At 54.4% G+C, this 17695-nt stretch overlaps 1 protein-coding gene across 1 annotated transcript; it reads left to right on the forward strand.

Moving 5' to 3' along the window:
* Window positions 1-7829: 7829 nt before the first annotated feature.
* SERPINA12 (serpin family A member 12) lies at window positions 7830-16302 on the forward strand. Its single transcript, XM_054566957.1, has 4 exons — window positions 7830-8463; window positions 10078-10348; window positions 14307-14454; window positions 16111-16302. Exons 1-4 carry the CDS (start codon window positions 7830-7832, stop codon window positions 16300-16302), a joined length of 1245 nt encoding a protein of 414 aa, XP_054422932.1.
* Window positions 16303-17695: the final 1393 nt, after the last annotated feature.

Below are 17695 nucleotides of genomic sequence, written 5' to 3' on the forward strand. Positions count from 1 at the left end.
GATGCCCATTATAATCCCCGGGAGAGGTTCCTCAAAGCACCCGGGCCCTGGCTTTATCCCAGACCAACTAAGTCAGAATCTCTGGGGGGAGGTTCAGGAAATGGATATTCTGAAAGCTCCCAGATGATTCTAATGTGCTCCCAGGGCTGAGATGATTGCTTCAGGGGTACATCATTCCCATGTTTCAGAAGAGAAACCCAAAGCTCAAAGTCACCTTTTCTAGAGGCTTCCGGTTCTTTGCTGTGTGACTCTTGCCCCCAGTTTTTACTTAGAGAACTCCTACTCATCCTTCAGAACCCTGTCAAGAGTGCCCCGCCTGTGAGGCTGTCCCAGACACTTCTGGTGGGAGAAGGTATCTCTTGCATGCCCTTACCTCCCAGAGACCCCTCTGCCTCAGCCATGAGCAAGCAGGACTGCCCATGTGTGTTCCCCTGCGCTCCCATCAGACCCGGGCTTTGGAGTCAGGGCATGGCGTGGTCACTGATATGCTCCTAGTTCTCTGACAGGCCAAGCATCTGGGAGAACTAAAAACCAAAGGTGGGACTGGAAGCCCCTCGCTCCCCTCTCACTCCTACACGTGGCCATGCTGCAAAAACACACCCAGGCCACTCCCCAGTCTTGGGCGACTGCCTCTGGCCCATCAGCTCGCTACAATGTCCCCAGACTGAAAAGCTGTCTTCACGGTCCAAGCCCTGGGTGAACACCAGGCCCAGAGCGATGGGCTGCGAGCCTTCCCATCTGCAGGTAGTTGGGGCAGCCTGCAGGCCAGGCTGTGCCTCTGGGTGGGTGCTGGGAGTGGCCTGGCCCTTCCACAGCCTTCTCCCAGCTGCTCCCACTGCAGGGCCACCTTGGCTGAGACGGGACTCCACGGACTCTTCTCCCTGGCAGGGATGCGCAGCTCCTCACTGAGAGCCAGCACCTGGCCGGGCCTGGCCTCCAGCCTGCCAGTGGCTGCCTTCCGCGGTGGCCTCCCGGCCTCCAGGTGCCAGCTACCTGGGCTCAGTTATCCCCAGGGCAGGCCCCCAGCCACAGGGGCATCCCCTGGGGGCCCCGAGCTGACCCCCGCTCCCCTGCATGTCTCCCATGGGAGTTCACCCTGCAGCTGAGCATGTCTGGGAGGGGCCAGCAGGTGTGGCCCTCAGACTCCAAGCAGCCTCACCCTGTCATTAGCAGGCATTGTTTTTCCTTCCAAAACAGGGCGCAGACCAGGATTCTGGGTCAGCATCTCTCGGCCGGCTGTCAGCTTTCGCCATGGTGGGATGACCGCCCTCACCTTGGCTTGTCCTTGAGTCAGGGACACAGTGCCCTGTGCACCTCTCAGTGACCAGGGCCCGACAGTGAGGCTCCTCGCCTCATCTGGGTGCTCCGGTGTCCCTGACCAGGCGCATCCCGGCTGCGGGAAGTGGCAGCTCCAGGTCCCCCTCGGTGGCTCACCCTCATTCTGTGATCCAGAGCTCCAGAGCCCGTGGCCCTGGCTGACCTGGTCTGTGAGTGCGTTGGGATGTGGCTGAGCCGGGCCAGTGTCCTTTCTTTTCTAGAAGCTTTCTCAGGGGCATCCGCTCCGTAGAGCCATGCAACGTCAACTGTGAAGCCTCGCTGAGCGGGAAGGGAGATTTAATTTCTCCGCTTACCACACCTCATCAGAGGAAGCAGGCTTGGAAGTAGGTAGTTGGGCCCATTGCTGTCCCCTCCCAGGATCGGTGGGTTCTCAACATCGTCACTGCTCCTCTCTCTGAGAAACCCCAAAGCTAAGAATTTCATTTTATTTTCAGTCTTTTAAAAATGAATTCTAAAGCGACAGCTGCTCCTTCAAGACAACATGGAAAACACAGAAAAGTAAGGAGGGAAAACAAGCCATGGCCTCCTCACGCCAGAACAACAACTGTGCCATCAGAGAACGATTTGTCTTTTCCTCGCATGATCACACATTTTGATGTGAATTTTTGATTCCTGTTACCCCTAATAGAAACTATGTATTTAATTGCCCATTCATCTCTTTGGGATCTCTTCCCTGAAAGGACTCCAGGTGAGCTAAGGTAATAGAACTGACAACTACAGGGTCCTTGAAAACTAAGGGAAAAAAGCGAGGACCAAGAGAATGACCCCAAGAAACTTCTCCCACAGAGGACAAGGGTGATGTTTGGGTTGAATATTTGATGTCAGGACCAGATAGGCTGATCCACCTGGAAAATATTCCAGGTTCCAGACCCACAACGATTGAGAAACACAGTCATTGCTAAAAATATGAATGGACTTCGTCAGGGAAACCACCGCCCCGTGGGTGTGGTCTAAATACCCTTCGGCTGCTTCGGGGAGTGAGAAGCAGCCCCAGGAGGTGGCGTGGCTGTCGCTCCCCAGACTCCAGACCCAGCCACCTGGGCCAGTTCATTTTATTGGCTTCTGGCATGGTCCCAGAGACCATGGAGGTATAAATAATAAAGCAAGAGAGGCAGATCCCTTTGGCTGGCTCTGTGGATTTCTCCTGAATGCACTGTGAGTACCCTGTACGCTGTCTCCCCTCTGAAAAGGCCGCGTGCTTTTTGTCCCTGTCAGGCGAAGGCCGCCTCAGGCCACAGGAAGAGATAGACCAGTCGGGGGGCGGGGAGGCAGGTTCTTGGAGAGAATTCTGGAGGAGTCCCAAATCCGGAAACCTCCTGTTGAAGAGAGAGGCCTGGACTAGTTTTCATGGGTGTCCCGTGGTCATGGGTGTTTTACCCCGGTGGTTTTCTAGAGGAGAACCCTTCGTGGCTCGGGGGTCAGGTGGGGCTGTCGGCAGGCAAGGGGCGCCGTCCGGCTCAGGTCTGCCCGGCCCTCGGGGTCTCGCCACAGCCCCCCTTCTCTGTGAGCTTTCTGAGTCTCTTTCTCTCTCCCCAAGGACAGAGGCTGCCCTCATCAATTTACTGTTTCATGGGCAGGGTGAGGCCGGCCAGCTTGTTCCATGTCCCGTCGCAGAACCACCTTCATGTCCTGGATTCCCACTCTGATCTATCCAAACGCTTGTCGCGACCTCAGATAGCTCCTTTGTCCCCTCTAGGACTCAGTTTCCCCTTTCCAGCACAAGTGGCCTTGAAGTTAGTGGTTGCCAAACCTTTCCAGCCCCAGGCTCCTGTTCCCTCATTCTAGAATGAAGTCCCGAGGGCGGGAGGAACGGGCCCGGCCAGGAGCTGGGAAGGGCTTGAGGGTCTGGAGAAGCGTGTGGGGCTGGCTGGGGACAGAGCCTGCCAGGTCCATCAGCACAGACCACTTCTCGGGCAGGGCGCGGAGCCCCCGGCTGGCACGCGGTGAGGGCTCAAACTATTACTTAAAAGAGCAAAAGCAGGAGTCTCCAGGGCCACTTCAGAGGTGAGGTGATGCGTGCACACATTCTTTGTTTCCCAGGAGGGAGTGTGCCACAGTGGCTGGTAGGGCCATTTCGTGGGTCCCCTCTTACCTCCAGCAGAAGGGCACATCTTACCATCGCTTAGCTGTAACTTACTTTAAAAAAATAATAGCTTAGCTTCTAATGGGTCTAGAGTGACGCCCTCTTAAGACATTAATCCCTTAAGACAGGTGGACCACAGAGCCTGTCGGGGACGTCTCCGGGAGCCCAGGGGTCTGGTGCTTGTCCTCAGGAGGCCAGAGCCCATCAGAGGGAAGGACCCTCATATCACTCGGGCAAAGGGAGGGCACCGAGTCCATCACACGCTGCACGCTCTGCGGGGGGCTCCGGGAAGGATGGAAGGAGAGCTGGGGTCTCAGAGGTCTTGGGGTTCCTCAGGGCACAGCACCAAGGAACAGCAGGAAGAGGCCCATCAGTGAGCAGGGCCCCCAGCTGGGTTGATGGCAGCCGGTAAGGGCTCACTGGGGACAGGAGCTTGTCCAAAAGCTTCCTAAACTTTTTAGTTGCATTCGATTGTGTGGAGAGACACAGCATTAACTTTTCCTTTCAGTAGGTTTCATTATAGGGAAGGGAAACAGCACAGCGAACTGTCCTGAGAGGTGACCCGGGGCGGACAGGGGAGGTCCCCGCCCTTGGAAGTAAATGGTTCCAAACTGCGCTGTGTGGAGCTTTTCTTCTGTGTCCTATATGTGCTCAGTTTGTGCGTGTGCTGTTTTCCCAAACCACCGACGATGATAAGTGTAAAAGTGTTTTGTAACGTTACAAACACTGCTGTTGTAAAATGTGCTGGCAACTGCCACCGTCCCCACCCTGTGCTGCTTTGATTGGCTGATCCCCATTACGCCACCTATCAGGGTGGTGCGGGAAGGGAAAGTACAGCCTGTTCCCCCCGCCATCCCGGGGGGCAGGCCCCTCTGGGCGGGCGCAGACCTCAGGCGCCGAGCTCCACCCAGAGAGCTCTTGGTTTCCTCCTGGGGTACGCCCGGTTGGCATCTGTCTTCAGGATGCATGATTCCTGAGTCAGTGCGCTTTTATCCTTTCATAAAAGAAGGAAGTCATTTCCCCAGATTAACGGGGAATGTGGGACCAGCATAGCCAGAGAATTACATACCGATTACAGCTTTACCTGCCCCACGTGTGCCTCCAGGGCTCCGTTTCTGTCGTGTTGTTTTTCTTCTTTGTTTTGTTTACTTATTTTACCTAGAGTGACAATCCTTTCTCCCCTCCCTCCCCTCTACACTCCAAACTAAAAACCAAAACAGAGTTGCTCATCTTGAGCAATCTATCAATCTATCAATTTACGGGGAAACCACCAGCCACTTGGCTATTTTTATTGAGGGAATAAACAAGAATGAGCCTTCTCAGTCATCTGGGGCTGGTGCCCATCGGATGAGTCTGGGTCAGTGTGGGGCCTCAGGTGACAGAGGGAAAAGCCCAGAAATGGGTCTAGTGGGGGCTGTGTCGGGGGAGGAAGGCCAGACGGTGGGCACTCAGGCGACTGGGCAGGAGGCTGTGGGGACCACGCTGACACAGACTCAGACAGACGGGGGAGCCGAGACCTGGCAGGGAGTGGACTGTGTCCCCAGGCTGGGGCTGCGAGCTGATGGGCAGCCTCGAGTGGGGAGGATGTTAGAGTATTGATATTAACCGCCCCCACTCCGCCATTTAAAGACGACGGGGTAGAAGCTCTGAACGGCAGAGCCTTGCTGCAGGCCACCGAACAAACACGTGGACAAGAGAAGACCGATATCCAGACTTCTAATCTCATAATCAGTTCTTGTTCCGGAAGCCAGTGACTGGGCATCCCTGTGCAGCCTTGTATGTGTCCGGGCTTCCAGCAGCTTCCCCTCCCTGCCCCGGATTCGGGGCCTGCCCTGCCCTGGCGGGTTGCTCAATGGCTGTGCATCTCACCTGGCTGGTCGACCGACTGCTGAGGATGTTCTCTGAGCTCCCTGAGGGAAGCGTCTGGATCTCCCACTCCCGGGCTTCAGGGCGCAGCTCCGCAGGGGCGGCAGTCGGAGCCTTCTATTATTCACGCAGGCGGATTTGTCCACAGTCCAGCCCACTGAACTGAGAGAGAGCCATTCCATTTTCTATTTTCTTTCCTTATCTGAAACATCCCTGAGGCTTCTGTTATCTTCTATAATCTCTTTTTAGCCAGTGCCTACAGCCCTTGTTCATCATCCACTATTTTTAATTTTTACTAAAAAAAAAAAAAACAACTGTCAAAAAAAAAAAAAAAAGGAGCAGAAGGTGCTTAGACATCACCTGGGCTCAGAGAGGGGAAGCCCTTTCCACAGAGTCACACAGCACCAAGGCCCCTCAGTGGATCCCTTACGTCACATGCCCCTCCCTGAACAGCTCTGGGGGCGGAACTCACGGTGGACTGACTGGATTAGGCCGGACTCCTGAACCCGTCACTAGTGGGAGGGTAAGGTTAGCCTGCCCCAATCAGGGCCCCTTTTGGTGCTGGGGACGTGGTCTCGGTCCCTGAGACCCATGGGCTGCCTGAGGGAGGGGAAGATACCTGGGAAAAAAACCAAAGTTTTGTTAAGAAGATGGAGGGGGGTGTGAGAAACAAGGAGTAGGACGTGCTGGAATTTCATCCTCTGGATCACAAGCTCTTTGAAGACTCATTCTGTTCTGATGATGGTGGCAATCACAGTGCCCAGCGGAGAGGGTTTGGGGCGCAACAAATTTGGGGTGCTCCTGGGTGCCATCCCTGCGCTGGTTTTCATTCATCTCCTGATTCGGTCACCCAGAAGGAGCCCCTTCCACTTAGCTTCAGGGGACCTCACGGCGCTGGACGCAGTGGCCCCAGACTGGTGGTGCGCTGAGGGTTGACTGCCAACAGCCGCCAACAGGCGTCCTCCTCACCTCAAAAAACTGCCCTCGTCCGATAGGATGTAACTGACCCAGGAAGTTACACCCCAGACCTCGCATCCTGGGGGCCCCTGGCTGACCAGTCCCCTCTGAAAAGCCAGAACACTTGCCTCAGAGGCTCAATGCCACCCTGAGCTCCCTGCTCCAGGTCCCACCCCCTGCTGATCAGGTCAAGGTCCTGGAGCCAGTCGCGTCCTTCTCGGCTCCGCCCCTTTCTTGGCCTGCTTCCCTCACTTCCCCAGGGGCTCCTCCTAAGAGCACTCTCTCAATAAAGGATGCTTGCCTGACGCCTCAGCTCAGGTTCTGCTGCCCGGGGACCCAGGCAAAGGCAGCCACGGACAGTCCTTATTGCTGAGACAGGTCAGATGCACGAAGGCATCCGTTACAGGCAAGAAAACCTAGTAAGTGGGAACAGAGGACCAGGCAAAGAAATTTGCCTTTATTTGGTATGAAAATCATTGGCGGAAGCAAGGCCACCCAGAGAGATCAACGCACCTCTTGGAAGAGCACACCTTTGGCAGCTCTCTGCAGCATTAGAGCTAGAGGTGAAGGGAAAGAAAAAGAAATTTCTGTCCCCCAGAACTCACAGGCCTGCTGGGAGATGTCAGATTGAGCGGCGGTGGGAGGAGCAGCAGCCGGGGCAGGCAGGCCTGGCTTGCCCTCTGCAACACGCTGCCCCGTCTCCTTCCTCAGAGGGGAACAGGGAAGGGGCATTCGGAGAGACCTGGATTCTTCTGGGATGCATATCTCCGCACTCGTAGACCACGTGATCTTAGACAAAGGGCTTGATTTCTCCAACTTAGTCAAGGTTCTTTGGGTTGTGAGAGGAAAAATTCCAACTCAAATCAGCTGGCCCTGAAAAGGAAGTTTATTGGCTCAAAATTTGGAAAAATGTAGGTGGTTGGGCTTCAGGTAGGGCTTGATCCAGGGACTCCGAAGATGCCACAAAGTCTCTCTCCCCATTTCTCTCTTTCAACCTCAGTCTCTCTGTCTTCTCTCGTTCTCCACATGGAAGCCCTGGCCACTCTCGGTTCCAGGCTACGTCACCTGGCCAGACACCTTGGAGTTCACCTGCACATTCTTAGGAGGCCCATGTATTCTCAGGGAAAGATGCTGCTTGATCTGATTTGGTGGTACAGTCTTGTTTCTTTGCCCTTTGCTGTGGCAGGGGATGAAGTATTATGATGGCTTACCCTGGGCCCCACGTCCTCACTGTGGCATTTTCTTATTGTCATCCGGTAGAGTGGAGGGAGCAGCTCTGCAAAGGAACTGAGATTCTGTCGCCGTAAGATGGGGAAGATGGTACAAAATCAAGAGCTGTTTTCTATGCTCAGGCCTCTCATTTATGAAACAGGGACAATCATGTCTTGTCCCTGGGGTGACTGTATAGGTTAAATGCTACAGTGGATGTCAAAGCACTAATAAGCCACAGCGTACAGCACACGCTTGTCACTGCATTACTTCTTTCACGGATCTTCCTTGTGGATAAGATAGGGACAATGGGATTCTTTTGTTCTTTTCTCCCCACTAACCTCAGATCTACTCAACAGGACAATCCCCAAGGACCATGAACCCCACACTGGGCCTGGGTCTGCTCCTGGCTGGCCTCCTCGCTGTGGAAGGTCTTCAGAAGCCCCCTTTCCCTCCAAAGAATCACGAAGTCCTGAGCCGGTCCCAAGAGTGGAAGGGAAGGGTGGCCGCTCAGCGCCTTGTGAGGCGGAACATGGACTTCGGCTTCAAGCTCTACGAGAAGCTGGCCTCCGCCAGCTCCAGCAAGAACATCCTCTTCTCCCCCATAAGCATCTCTACAGCCTTCTCCATGCTGTGCCTGGGTGCCCAGAACTCCACGCTGGCTGAGATCAAGCAGGGTTTCAACTTCAGGAATGTGCCAGAGAAGGAACTGCATGAGGGTTTCCATTACCTTATCCACAGCCTGAACCAGGAGAACCAGAACCTCCAGCTGGACCTCGAGAACATCTTGTTCATTGACCGCAGGCTGCGGCCAGAGAAGAGGTTTCTGACAAGCACCAAGAACCTGTACAATGCAAAGAGCATCCCCACCAACTTCGAAAATGTGGAAAATGCCCAGAAGCAGATCAATGACTATGTCAGTCAGAAAACCCAGGGGAAAATCAAAAACCTGATCAGGAATATAGATCCTGGCACTGTGATGCTTCTTGTCAACTGTATTTTGTTTCAAGGTATGGCTTGGAACAGCTTGGCATGGGAAAGATAGCATGACCAGTAGACCTGGATTAAAAACCAGGGTTGGCCACTTGCTTGCTCTGTGGCCTTGAGTTCATAAGTGATTATTAGTCTCTCGGGGACTCACTTTCCCTATGTGCAAAATGAGCACCTTGCTACATAAGTCACGGGGCAGTCATTGATATTCACAGTGAAAAATGTATGCAAAATGCACTTTGTGAGGTCTAAATTATTCTCCACAGGTGCATTTCTGTTATTACTGATTATCCTAATGCAACATTGGTTGTAGAAGTTGCAGTGACATTCTCTTCCTCATTTCTTAGAAAAGGAAAGTGAAATTCAGAGAGATATTAATTGACTTAGTTACAAAGCCAGTCAGTTACAAAGTCAGGACTAAAACCCACTTTTCTTGGCCCAAGGGACATTCCGTCAGTCCAAGTAGACACCCAGGCTGGAGAAGGTGTTGTGGATGATGGTGGTGATGATCGCTTTGGTGGGTGCCTTGGTCTCCTATCAAACCTGGTAGATTCCGAAGTCTGAGGATTAGAGACTGAAAAAGAAGGTGGAATAATATTCTTAAATCCAAGCATCATTGCACCACCATACACATCTACATGCACACACAAAGGTTGGCCAGTGTGGATAAGAATCAGAGGCAATAGCCCTCAGGCCAGGCAAGATTACCACCAGACTGCCAGCAACATGATTCTGAGTATGGAAGTTTGGGAGTCCCCAAATCCACAGGAGACTGATGGCAACAGAAGAAGAAATGAGTGCTAATGGTAGACTAAAATCTCAGTCTACCCAAAGCAGGAGAGAGGAGAATCCGGAAATTTCCTAAGTCCCTACACCCCCGAGATTATGGCAAGATCAATGGTGACAACAATGCTGATGATGACTAGCATCCACTCAGCACTTACTATACACAGTCACTAAGCTGTGCTGCCTTTCCCCAGTCTCACAGCAGTGCTACGAGGTGCCCATCAATATCCTCATTGTGCAGAAAAGGACCCTGAACACCAGGGAGATTAAGTCAAGGTTATCCACCTAGAACCAGAGAGCTAGAACTTGAACTCTGGGGACTCTGACGGTAATAAGTGTAAAAAGACCCAGGTCTGAGTTTATGCCCAGCAGCATCAAAGACTCCTCAGGATAGAAAAGGAGGGGTCCTAACACCCAGCTTTCAGGGTTCACTGCTCTTCAGCAGGCGTCCAAGGGCAGACTGTCCCATCATTTTTCTTAGTTCCCTGTGAAAACAGCTCCTCTGGGGCTGACTTAGAAGAAAGCTGAGCATTTTTTACTCACATGAGACCCCAATAGCCCGCACTAAGTATAATCTCGTCCCCTCTGCTGAGACACGGCCCACGGGCTTTCTCACCCTCAGGAGAATCCGCGTTTAGGGCTCTCCGAAGCTCTTGGGGAGCTGGTAACCACGTCCCAGCCCACCCCGCCAGAAGTCTTGAGGGAATGTCGTCAGAAGGGGATTCCCGGAGACCTGTCCCAATAGCCCAGAGTACCTAACCCGTAGGCAGGGGCCAGTGCTTAGCTGGGCTCAGTCACCACTTCCCCTTCAGGACACTCACGTCACTTTGTCCTTCTTCGATCTTAAGCCAGGTGGAAACATGAGTTTAATCCAAAATTAACCAAGGAGGAAGATTTCATTGTGGAAGAAAACAGGCCAGTGAAGGTGCCCATGATGTTCCGCGGGGGCATGTATGAAGTTGGCCATGACAACCAGCTGTCCTGCACTGTCCTGACCATGCCCTACTACAACAACATCATGGCTCTCTTCATTCTTCCCGAGAAGGGCAAAATGAGGCAGGTGGAGCAGGCCTTGGGGCCGGACACGTTTGACCGGTGGAAAAATTTAATGAAGCAAAGGTAAGGAGGGGGGTCTGATGCATGTGGCTTCTCCCTTCTTCCTCCCTTTCCTCTCACTCTCTTTACTTCCTCTGTCCCAGATTTACGGAGCTCTTGCCCATCCCCATCTCCAAGTCCACGCTGACACTGTCCCACGGGGCTGCGCCCGCCATGGTGTGTCACGGTCCTCTGGCCGAGCCCCTCCTCAGTCCCCGGAGCTGAGGTTGTCACCAGGGCATGACTTACCATACGCAGATGTTTCTGGGGGACTGTCCTCATCTCTCTGGTTTCAGGAGAGGGTCCGTGCTCCCCCGTTTGCTTCTCCACCCAAGTGCAGCACAGGCCCTGCGAGATTTCCTGAGGGTAACACGGCCCTCACGGGAGGTTTGGGGATAATGGAACCCAAGTTCCCCACAGAGGCCCAGGGACACTTACAGGGCACAGAAGCGGCTTCCTGTGGAATCCAAGTGCAGGCTCTCCTAAGGTTTCTTCCAGAATATGTCCCCTGGGCTCCTCCCAGTCCACCTCCCTCACCACACGAGGACCTCTCCCAGCATCTCCATGCTTAGGGCCAGGCCTCCCTCTGGGAGGACTTGGACAGCAGAGTTCCTCCCCTCGAGGCCAGGCCCTCCTCCCCGGTCACGCATGGCCCCAAATGTCTGAGAGAAGCCAAGTCCACGCCCTCACGGGAAACACCACTCAGGGAAGTACGCTTGTCTGCGGTCGCCAGTGGGGCGGGGGGTAGGGGCGGGGAAGCACATTCCATCAGAACGTGACAGGCCCACCTCCCTGCCCTGTGACCTCATGTGGTCTAGGGCACAACTCATCAAGTCTAGACCACTCCTCTGGTCCTTCACCGAAGAGGGCAGGTCCCCTCCTGACCAGAAGGCCTAGGCCAAGCTGAAGAGAACATGCACCCTTTCCCCAGGAGACATGAGCAAGCCAACAGACACACTCCTAAAAGGCACATGCCAATGGGCACGTGCCCAGCACCCTTAGGAATTCAGGCCAGGGGTGGCCGCCTTCAGCCTGGGGCTGTGCATCAGACAGACCCCTGCTTTGTGTTGTCTTGTTGTGGCAGATCCCCCCAAGGAAAGGCTCGGTTTCCCCAAAGGCCAATCCAAAGTCCACCAGTAGGAGGCACAAACTGCTGATGACCTTGAAGTGCCCATTTTCCTGTTAAAAGTCCCAAGGGTCCACTCCCACCCCCGGTTCCCCATCACGCCTCTACCTACCTCTGTAGCCACCTTGCAGCATTGGCCCCACGTCTTCCCTTTTCCTGTTTTGACATGAACTAAAGCCAGTCTCCCCATTTATGCACTGAAATCTCCTCCTCTCATGACTCAGGGATATCGCCCCAGAAGCTCTCCCTCTCCCTTCTAGCATCAGCAAATGGGTTCGCTCTCTACTGAACCATTCCCATCGGATAGGAAGATGCTATCATTTCTCCCATCACAAAACAATCTTCTCCTGGCCCCACCTCCCCCACCATTGCTCCGTTTCTTTGCCCCCCACTCCCCGCAGGTAAATACCTGGCAGCAGTGGGCCTCTACCCACTGTCCACAGCTCTCTCCTCCCAGCCTCTCTCCGACCCCTGTGCTGAGTCGGCTGCCGGTGCTCACCTCCACCAGCCGTTCACTGCCCGGGGTCCTGAGGGCATCCCTGGGGCTGAGACAGCTCCAGGCCTGTCTTCCTCAGCCCATCCGCTGTGCTTGACGCAGGGGACCCCCCACCTCCCTCAGAGGTGTTCTTCGCCTGGCTTCCAGGCCCGCACCATTTCCTCACCCCCTCAGCCCCTCCTTCCCAGCCTCCTTGGCTTGCCCCCGCCCCAGCTCCCTATGGAGTGCCACAGGCTCACTCCTCAGGCCTCTTCTCCGTGGATATTCACCCCCTCCACGCGCACACCGGGCTCGGAGTGTTCGTGCTGCCTGTATTACCTGCCACGTTATTCTATCCCTAGTCTCAGTTCTCTCTCCCCGGCTCCAAGGTCACACACCTGTCTGCTTTCCCATGATCTCTGTCCCAACGTATCCACGCTGGTTCCCCTTAAGGAACCTCCTCAAGCTTCTGTCTCCTTCGGTGGTGACACCGCCCTTTCGGCTGCTCAAGTTAAAAACCTTGGGGTCCTCCGTGACCACTCTCTTCTCTCCAGCCCCTCATTCAGTCTGGCAGGGGACCCTATCAGCCCCACTTGAGAACATGTCTCAGTCCGGTCACTTCCCAGCATCTCTAGGACTCCCAGCATCTAACTGCGGCGCTAACTTCCAAATGGTCTCCCAGCATCAACTCTGGTCCCTGCCCTTCACCACCAACAGCACATTCTTAACAGAATGGAGGAAATGATCTTTCTACACCCTAAGCTAGACCAGCCTTTCCTTTGTTCAAAACCCTGCAGTGGCTCCCCATTCCACTCAGAAAATTAAAAAAACAAAACAAAACAAAAAAACCCAACTTGCCTCTCTCCTTTGCCTTGGTCCAAGTTTGCTCAAATCTTCCCTTGACTTCAGCATTCCTCATTCCCATAGTCAAGCTGTATTTTTTCCGTATCATATGTGACCTTTTTATACACAGATCACCTGTCTTTGTATCAATGCCATGTCCATTTTTCATTCTGTTGATTTTAGTGTCTGTCTTCCTGCTAAAGTACAAGCTCAGGGGCATGGATTTTTCCCTGTTCTGTTCACAGATGCCCCTAAGCATCTAGAACAGCCCCTGGTACACTGTAGGCACCTCATAAATACTTGCCCAATGGAGGTATGGTTGAGTGGAAAGGTAAGTTTGGGAGGCATTGGGCCTGTCTCTGATAGTTAAAGCTATGACATTGCATGAGGTCCCCAGGGAGGGAAAAAAGACAGAAGAGAGAAGACTAAGGGCTGAGGCTTGGAGCATCAGAGCGAGGAGACAGGTGACGAGGTGGAGGAGCAAAGGGTGAGAGACGGCGTGGCCGAGAAGGAAGCAGAAAGCGGGTGGGCATGGACTTGGAGTGCTTCGAGATGGAAAACGGGTCAGCTGCCTCGTGCTGGCCTCTGAGTGTTCACTGTTGTATCCAGCAAGCAGAGGTCGGTGGAGACCCCGGAAGGAGCTGCTTCAGTAGAATGTGGAGGACAACCCCTCATTAGCGTAGGTTGAGGCAATAATGGGAGGACGTGGAGCTCACTGGCCGATACGACTTCTGCTGTGAATGAAAGAAGAGATGTGGGCAGGACACTGGGGCGGCGACTCAGGGCCTGCGGAGATGTGTTGGCTTTTGTTTTTTAGGTTAGGGGTTATTACAGCAGGTGCTCTGATCCCAAGAATGGCCAAGTAGACACCCTTACAGAGCGTGCAGGGGAGAAACGAAACAGGCGGGAATGGGGGCTTGGACAGGCAAGAAGAAATGGGGTCCGGGGCCAGGAGGACAGCAATGCAGGGCCCCCATGTGCCTCATGGCTGCCTGACCACAGGCCCCGGGCAGAGCGGCCAAGCCAAGTCCCGCCCGGTGCGCCCGCACCAGTGCTCTCACTGACCCATGGTGGCATGGCTGTCCCCATCACATTCACACAAGTCGCTTAGGGACCGTTGCTGCCAGTCACAGAGCTCATGAGAGGCAGAGTGGATTCCAACAGCTCTGCCTGGCTCAGAAGCGCTCGGGGCCCTGCTGCCTCTAGCATCAGGCCTGTTGGGGTCACGACTAGCTCGGGACTGGGGAATGGCGGTGGGGAGACCTCAGCGGCTGCAGCTGAACAGGCCCTGAGACGGCAGGGACGTGACAACGTTTCTAAGGATGAAGGCTCAGAGCAGGCTCGATAAGAAGCAGAGACAGCTCAGAGAACCCGGGTGTTTTGAAGGGTTCAGGAACCCTCCTTGTTCTGTGGATCAAGAGAAAGTCGGAGACCTTTAGGGCTGGGAGGACAAATGTCTCATTCACTGTCTACCCGGGGGCCTACCCTGGAAAAGCATAGACCCTTGCTGCTCACCTTTGTCCCTTCCCACTCCCTAGGGTTGTGGACGTGTCCCTGCCCAGGTTCTCCATCCTGGGCACCTACGACCTCAAGAAGATTCTCTCCTCCCTGGGTATCACCAAGATCTTTGAGGAGCATGGCGACCTCACCCGGATCGTCCCGAATCGAAGCCTGAAAGTGGGCGAGGTGAGCCAGCTTGGCCTGGGCGTTGCTCCCACCCCACTCCCACCGCCCCCCCCCCCGACCCCCGACAGGGAGCCTCCAAATAGCCCCGGGCCAGAGTCACTGTCACAGCAGCTGAGCACGCCGGATCCCACCCGCCATTCAGGCCTAGTTCGAATCCAGCTCTGCCCCTACCAGCCACGTGGCTCTGGGGGAATCATGAGCCTCCCCAAGCCTCATGTTTTCAGTCTTTAATATTAGAACCAAACTCCTGGTACTGTTTGGAAGTCAACCCCATCAAATAACCCACTGATCAAGGTCCAGGATGTTTATCCAGCCCAGACCGGGTCTAGGGGTGGCTCAGACCCTCACTGAAAGACGTCACAGGCCCGTTAGGAGTGAGTTGTGAACGTGGTCTACTGATTAAGAGATGAACAAGCAAAGGGCCTGTGGTCTCCCGCAAGGCTGATCTCCTGCCTGTTGGGGACAAGCAGAGGAAAAGACTAGGGGTAGGGTCCCCAGATTTAGCAGCAGGATACAGGGCACCCAGTTCAGTTCAAATTTCAGATAAATGATGATTTTTTTTTTTTAGTATAGGTATGTCTAATTATTGCAGGAGATATACTGACACTAAAACATTCATTGTTTATCTGAAAATAAAGTTTAACTGGATGTCCTGTATTTTATCTAGCAACCCTACTTTCAGGTTAAATGAAAATTGAAGGGGGAGAGATTTCAACCAGCAGAATTGGGCGCGGGAGGATCTTCCACTAGGGGGCAGCACGGCCAAAGGCTGGTGGCTGGTGAGGACTGGCTGGGGCCCAGCGCGAAGGTCATGCCAGCCAGGGAGGGATCCAAGTTGCCTAGCTGAGCTGGCAGTCATCACGATTCAGATTTACCTTTCAGTTTGCAAGAGGAAGAAAAGGAGTTAATAGAATCGCCTTGCTTTTAAGTTCTCCTGCCAGAGACGTCTTATAAGTATTCAGTGCCCGCTACCCCTTTCCTGTAGGCCTTTATGGATGGCGTTCAAGGGCTTGCTTCCCCTCCTCAATTAGGTGTGCCGACAGCCGTGAGTCTGTCTGGGAACGATGGCTCTGGGCCCGCTACAAAATGGTTAGAATTTTGTAGGCTGGGATGAAATGTGTCAGTGATTTCACAGAAGCCCATCAGTGCCCCAGGGTGAATCAATTAGTCACGGATGTTGATGGTATTGGGGTGCACCTGGGGTCCACGTCGTCCCCCCCAGCCAGCCTGGAATCTGGGTCCCTCTCAGTCCTCCACCAGCCATCTACCGGGCAGGTGAACGGAGGGTGGCGGGGGCTGGAGGCCTCAGGGCAGGACCCCCACCTCCCTTCTCTCTAGACACTTTTGGCCATTGTAACCATGGACGCTTCCCTGTGATTCCCAGGGAGGGGAGCAAACCCCACTCCATTCCTGGACCCCGCTCCACCCCCATAGCTGACGCCCTACGCATCATTTTTTTCTTTATGCTGCTTCTGCTTGTTGTGTGTCCTTTGAGGATGGCAGGGGACTGGAGGCCCCGCCAGGCTGGCCCCGGCTGGCACGGCCATGCTGGGCAGCTTCGGCGAGGCTTCCCCCTGGCTGAGCCCCTCGTGTCCCCGGCTCACCCGCGGCCTCCCAGTGGCATGGCGAACGCTGACCTCGCTCCCGTTCCCGCAGGCGGTGCACAAGGCTAAGCTGAGGATGGACGAGAAGGGCACAGAGGGTGCCGCTGGCTCTGGGATGGAGACGCTGCCCATGGAGAGGCCCTTAGTTTTCAAGCTGAACAGACCCTTTCTGATAATGATTGTGGAGAACAACTCATCCACCGTGCTCTTCCTGGGAAAGATCAGCAATCCCACGGGCACATGAAAAGGAATTCCCGTCTGCCGCGGACCCCAGCCATGGCTGGCAACGTAGCAGCTCCCTGGGACTGAGACCGCGGGCACATTCTAATCTCCTCCCACGTCTTGAGCCCCCAAGGCCGTAGTCTGAAGGGCAGCACCGCGGGGCTCTGGACTTCCGTGCTGCGCCCCCTCCCTGCCTGCTGAAGTGCTGGGATCACACGCCCCACCCCCACCCCCTTGGCTGGCAGCGATTTCTCTCCCCTTGGGGGGAAGAGGAGTTCTGTGGTTTAATAAACACCCTCCGCAGGTCTGCTGACTGTTGGTGGATGATTTGAGGAAGTTGTGAGCCAAGGCAAGCCTGGCCCTCAGAGGGAGAGAGACCCAGGTTCAAATCTTAGGAATGGAGTGTCTTTGGAAACGCCACACACCTGCCCCAAGTCCCTGTTTCTGTGTTTCTGGGGCCAGGACCACCGTGCCCCGCTCTGGGGCTCCGAGACAACCAGCACACTGCTTTAGAAAAGTCTGTGCACCTTTGTAAGCCCTTGGCTGTGGGTCTTCAGCATGTGAACTACAGAGTCATCTTCCCCAGGGGATCCCTGCAGGACCTCTGGGCCCAGCCCTGGCATCCCAGTGGGTCGGGCTGGTCTAGCATTAGAAGGAAGCCACCTAGAGTGGCAGCAGCTAGGGGTCCATGCCAGCATTGTCTGACTCCAGAGCACAAAAAGCAGAGCTTGGCGTTCGGACCTGCCAGCCAGCTCAGCAGAAGAGGGCCTGGAGAGTATTGTGCTCAGTGAAATAAGCCAGCCAGAGAAAGACAAGTGCCCTGTGACCTCACTTAGGGGTGGAATCTAATGAACAAGATGCCAAGCAGAATAGAAACAGACTCATAGATGCAGAGAACAGATTGACAGCTGTCAGAGGGGAGGGCATTGGAAAAGGTGAAGGGATTTAAGAAAAAAAAACACTCATAGACACAGACAACTGCCTGGTGATGACCAGAGGGAAAGGGGGTGGAAGGGGCAGAAGAGGGTAAAGGAGGGATAAGTGGTGATGGAAGGAGGCTTGAGTTGGGGTGGAGAACACACAATATACAGGGGATGTATTATAGGATTGTACACTTGAAGCCTATATAATTTATTAACCATTGTTACCCCAATAAATTCAAAGGAAAAAAAAGAATGAATGGGATCCATGCACCTGCTCCGGAAAACATGGCCCTGCAGGGCCTGCCTATGACCACTAGGGGACATCAATGCTCCTGGGGCTACTTAGATTCCGAGGAAGGGGCACTGTCGTTTCCAGTGCAGATATAGAAACTGAGACTCAGAGAGATGAAGTGGCTTCCTTGTGGCCTCCTGGTTAAGCTACAGGCCTTCGGAGGGGGATCCTGCATGGACCGGGGTTTGTGGCTGGTCATG

The sequence above is a fragment of the Pteronotus mesoamericanus genome, unplaced genomic scaffold, assembly GCF_021234165.1.
Source record: "Pteronotus mesoamericanus isolate MK-2021 breed Mesoamerican mustached bat unplaced genomic scaffold, CSHL_Meso_final contig_182, whole genome shotgun sequence".
In the NCBI taxonomy this organism is placed as follows: Eukaryota; Metazoa; Chordata; class Mammalia; order Chiroptera; family Mormoopidae; genus Pteronotus; species Pteronotus mesoamericanus.

What these genes read in the sequence shown, in the direction of transcription:
- SERPINA12 (XM_054566957.1), top strand. Translation starts at nt 7,830, where the DNA reads ATGAACCCCACACTGGGCCTGGGTCTGCTCCTGGCTGGCCTCCTCGCT. An exon ending in CAACTGTATTTTGTTTCAAG is followed by an intron (nt 8,464 to 10,077) that starts GTATGGCTTGGA and finishes TTCGATCTTAAG; the next exon opens with CCAGGTGGAAACATGAGTTT. An exon ending in AAAAATTTAATGAAGCAAAG is followed by an intron (nt 10,349 to 14,306) that starts GTAAGGAGGGGG and finishes CCCACTCCCTAG; the next exon opens with GGTTGTGGACGTGTCCCTGC.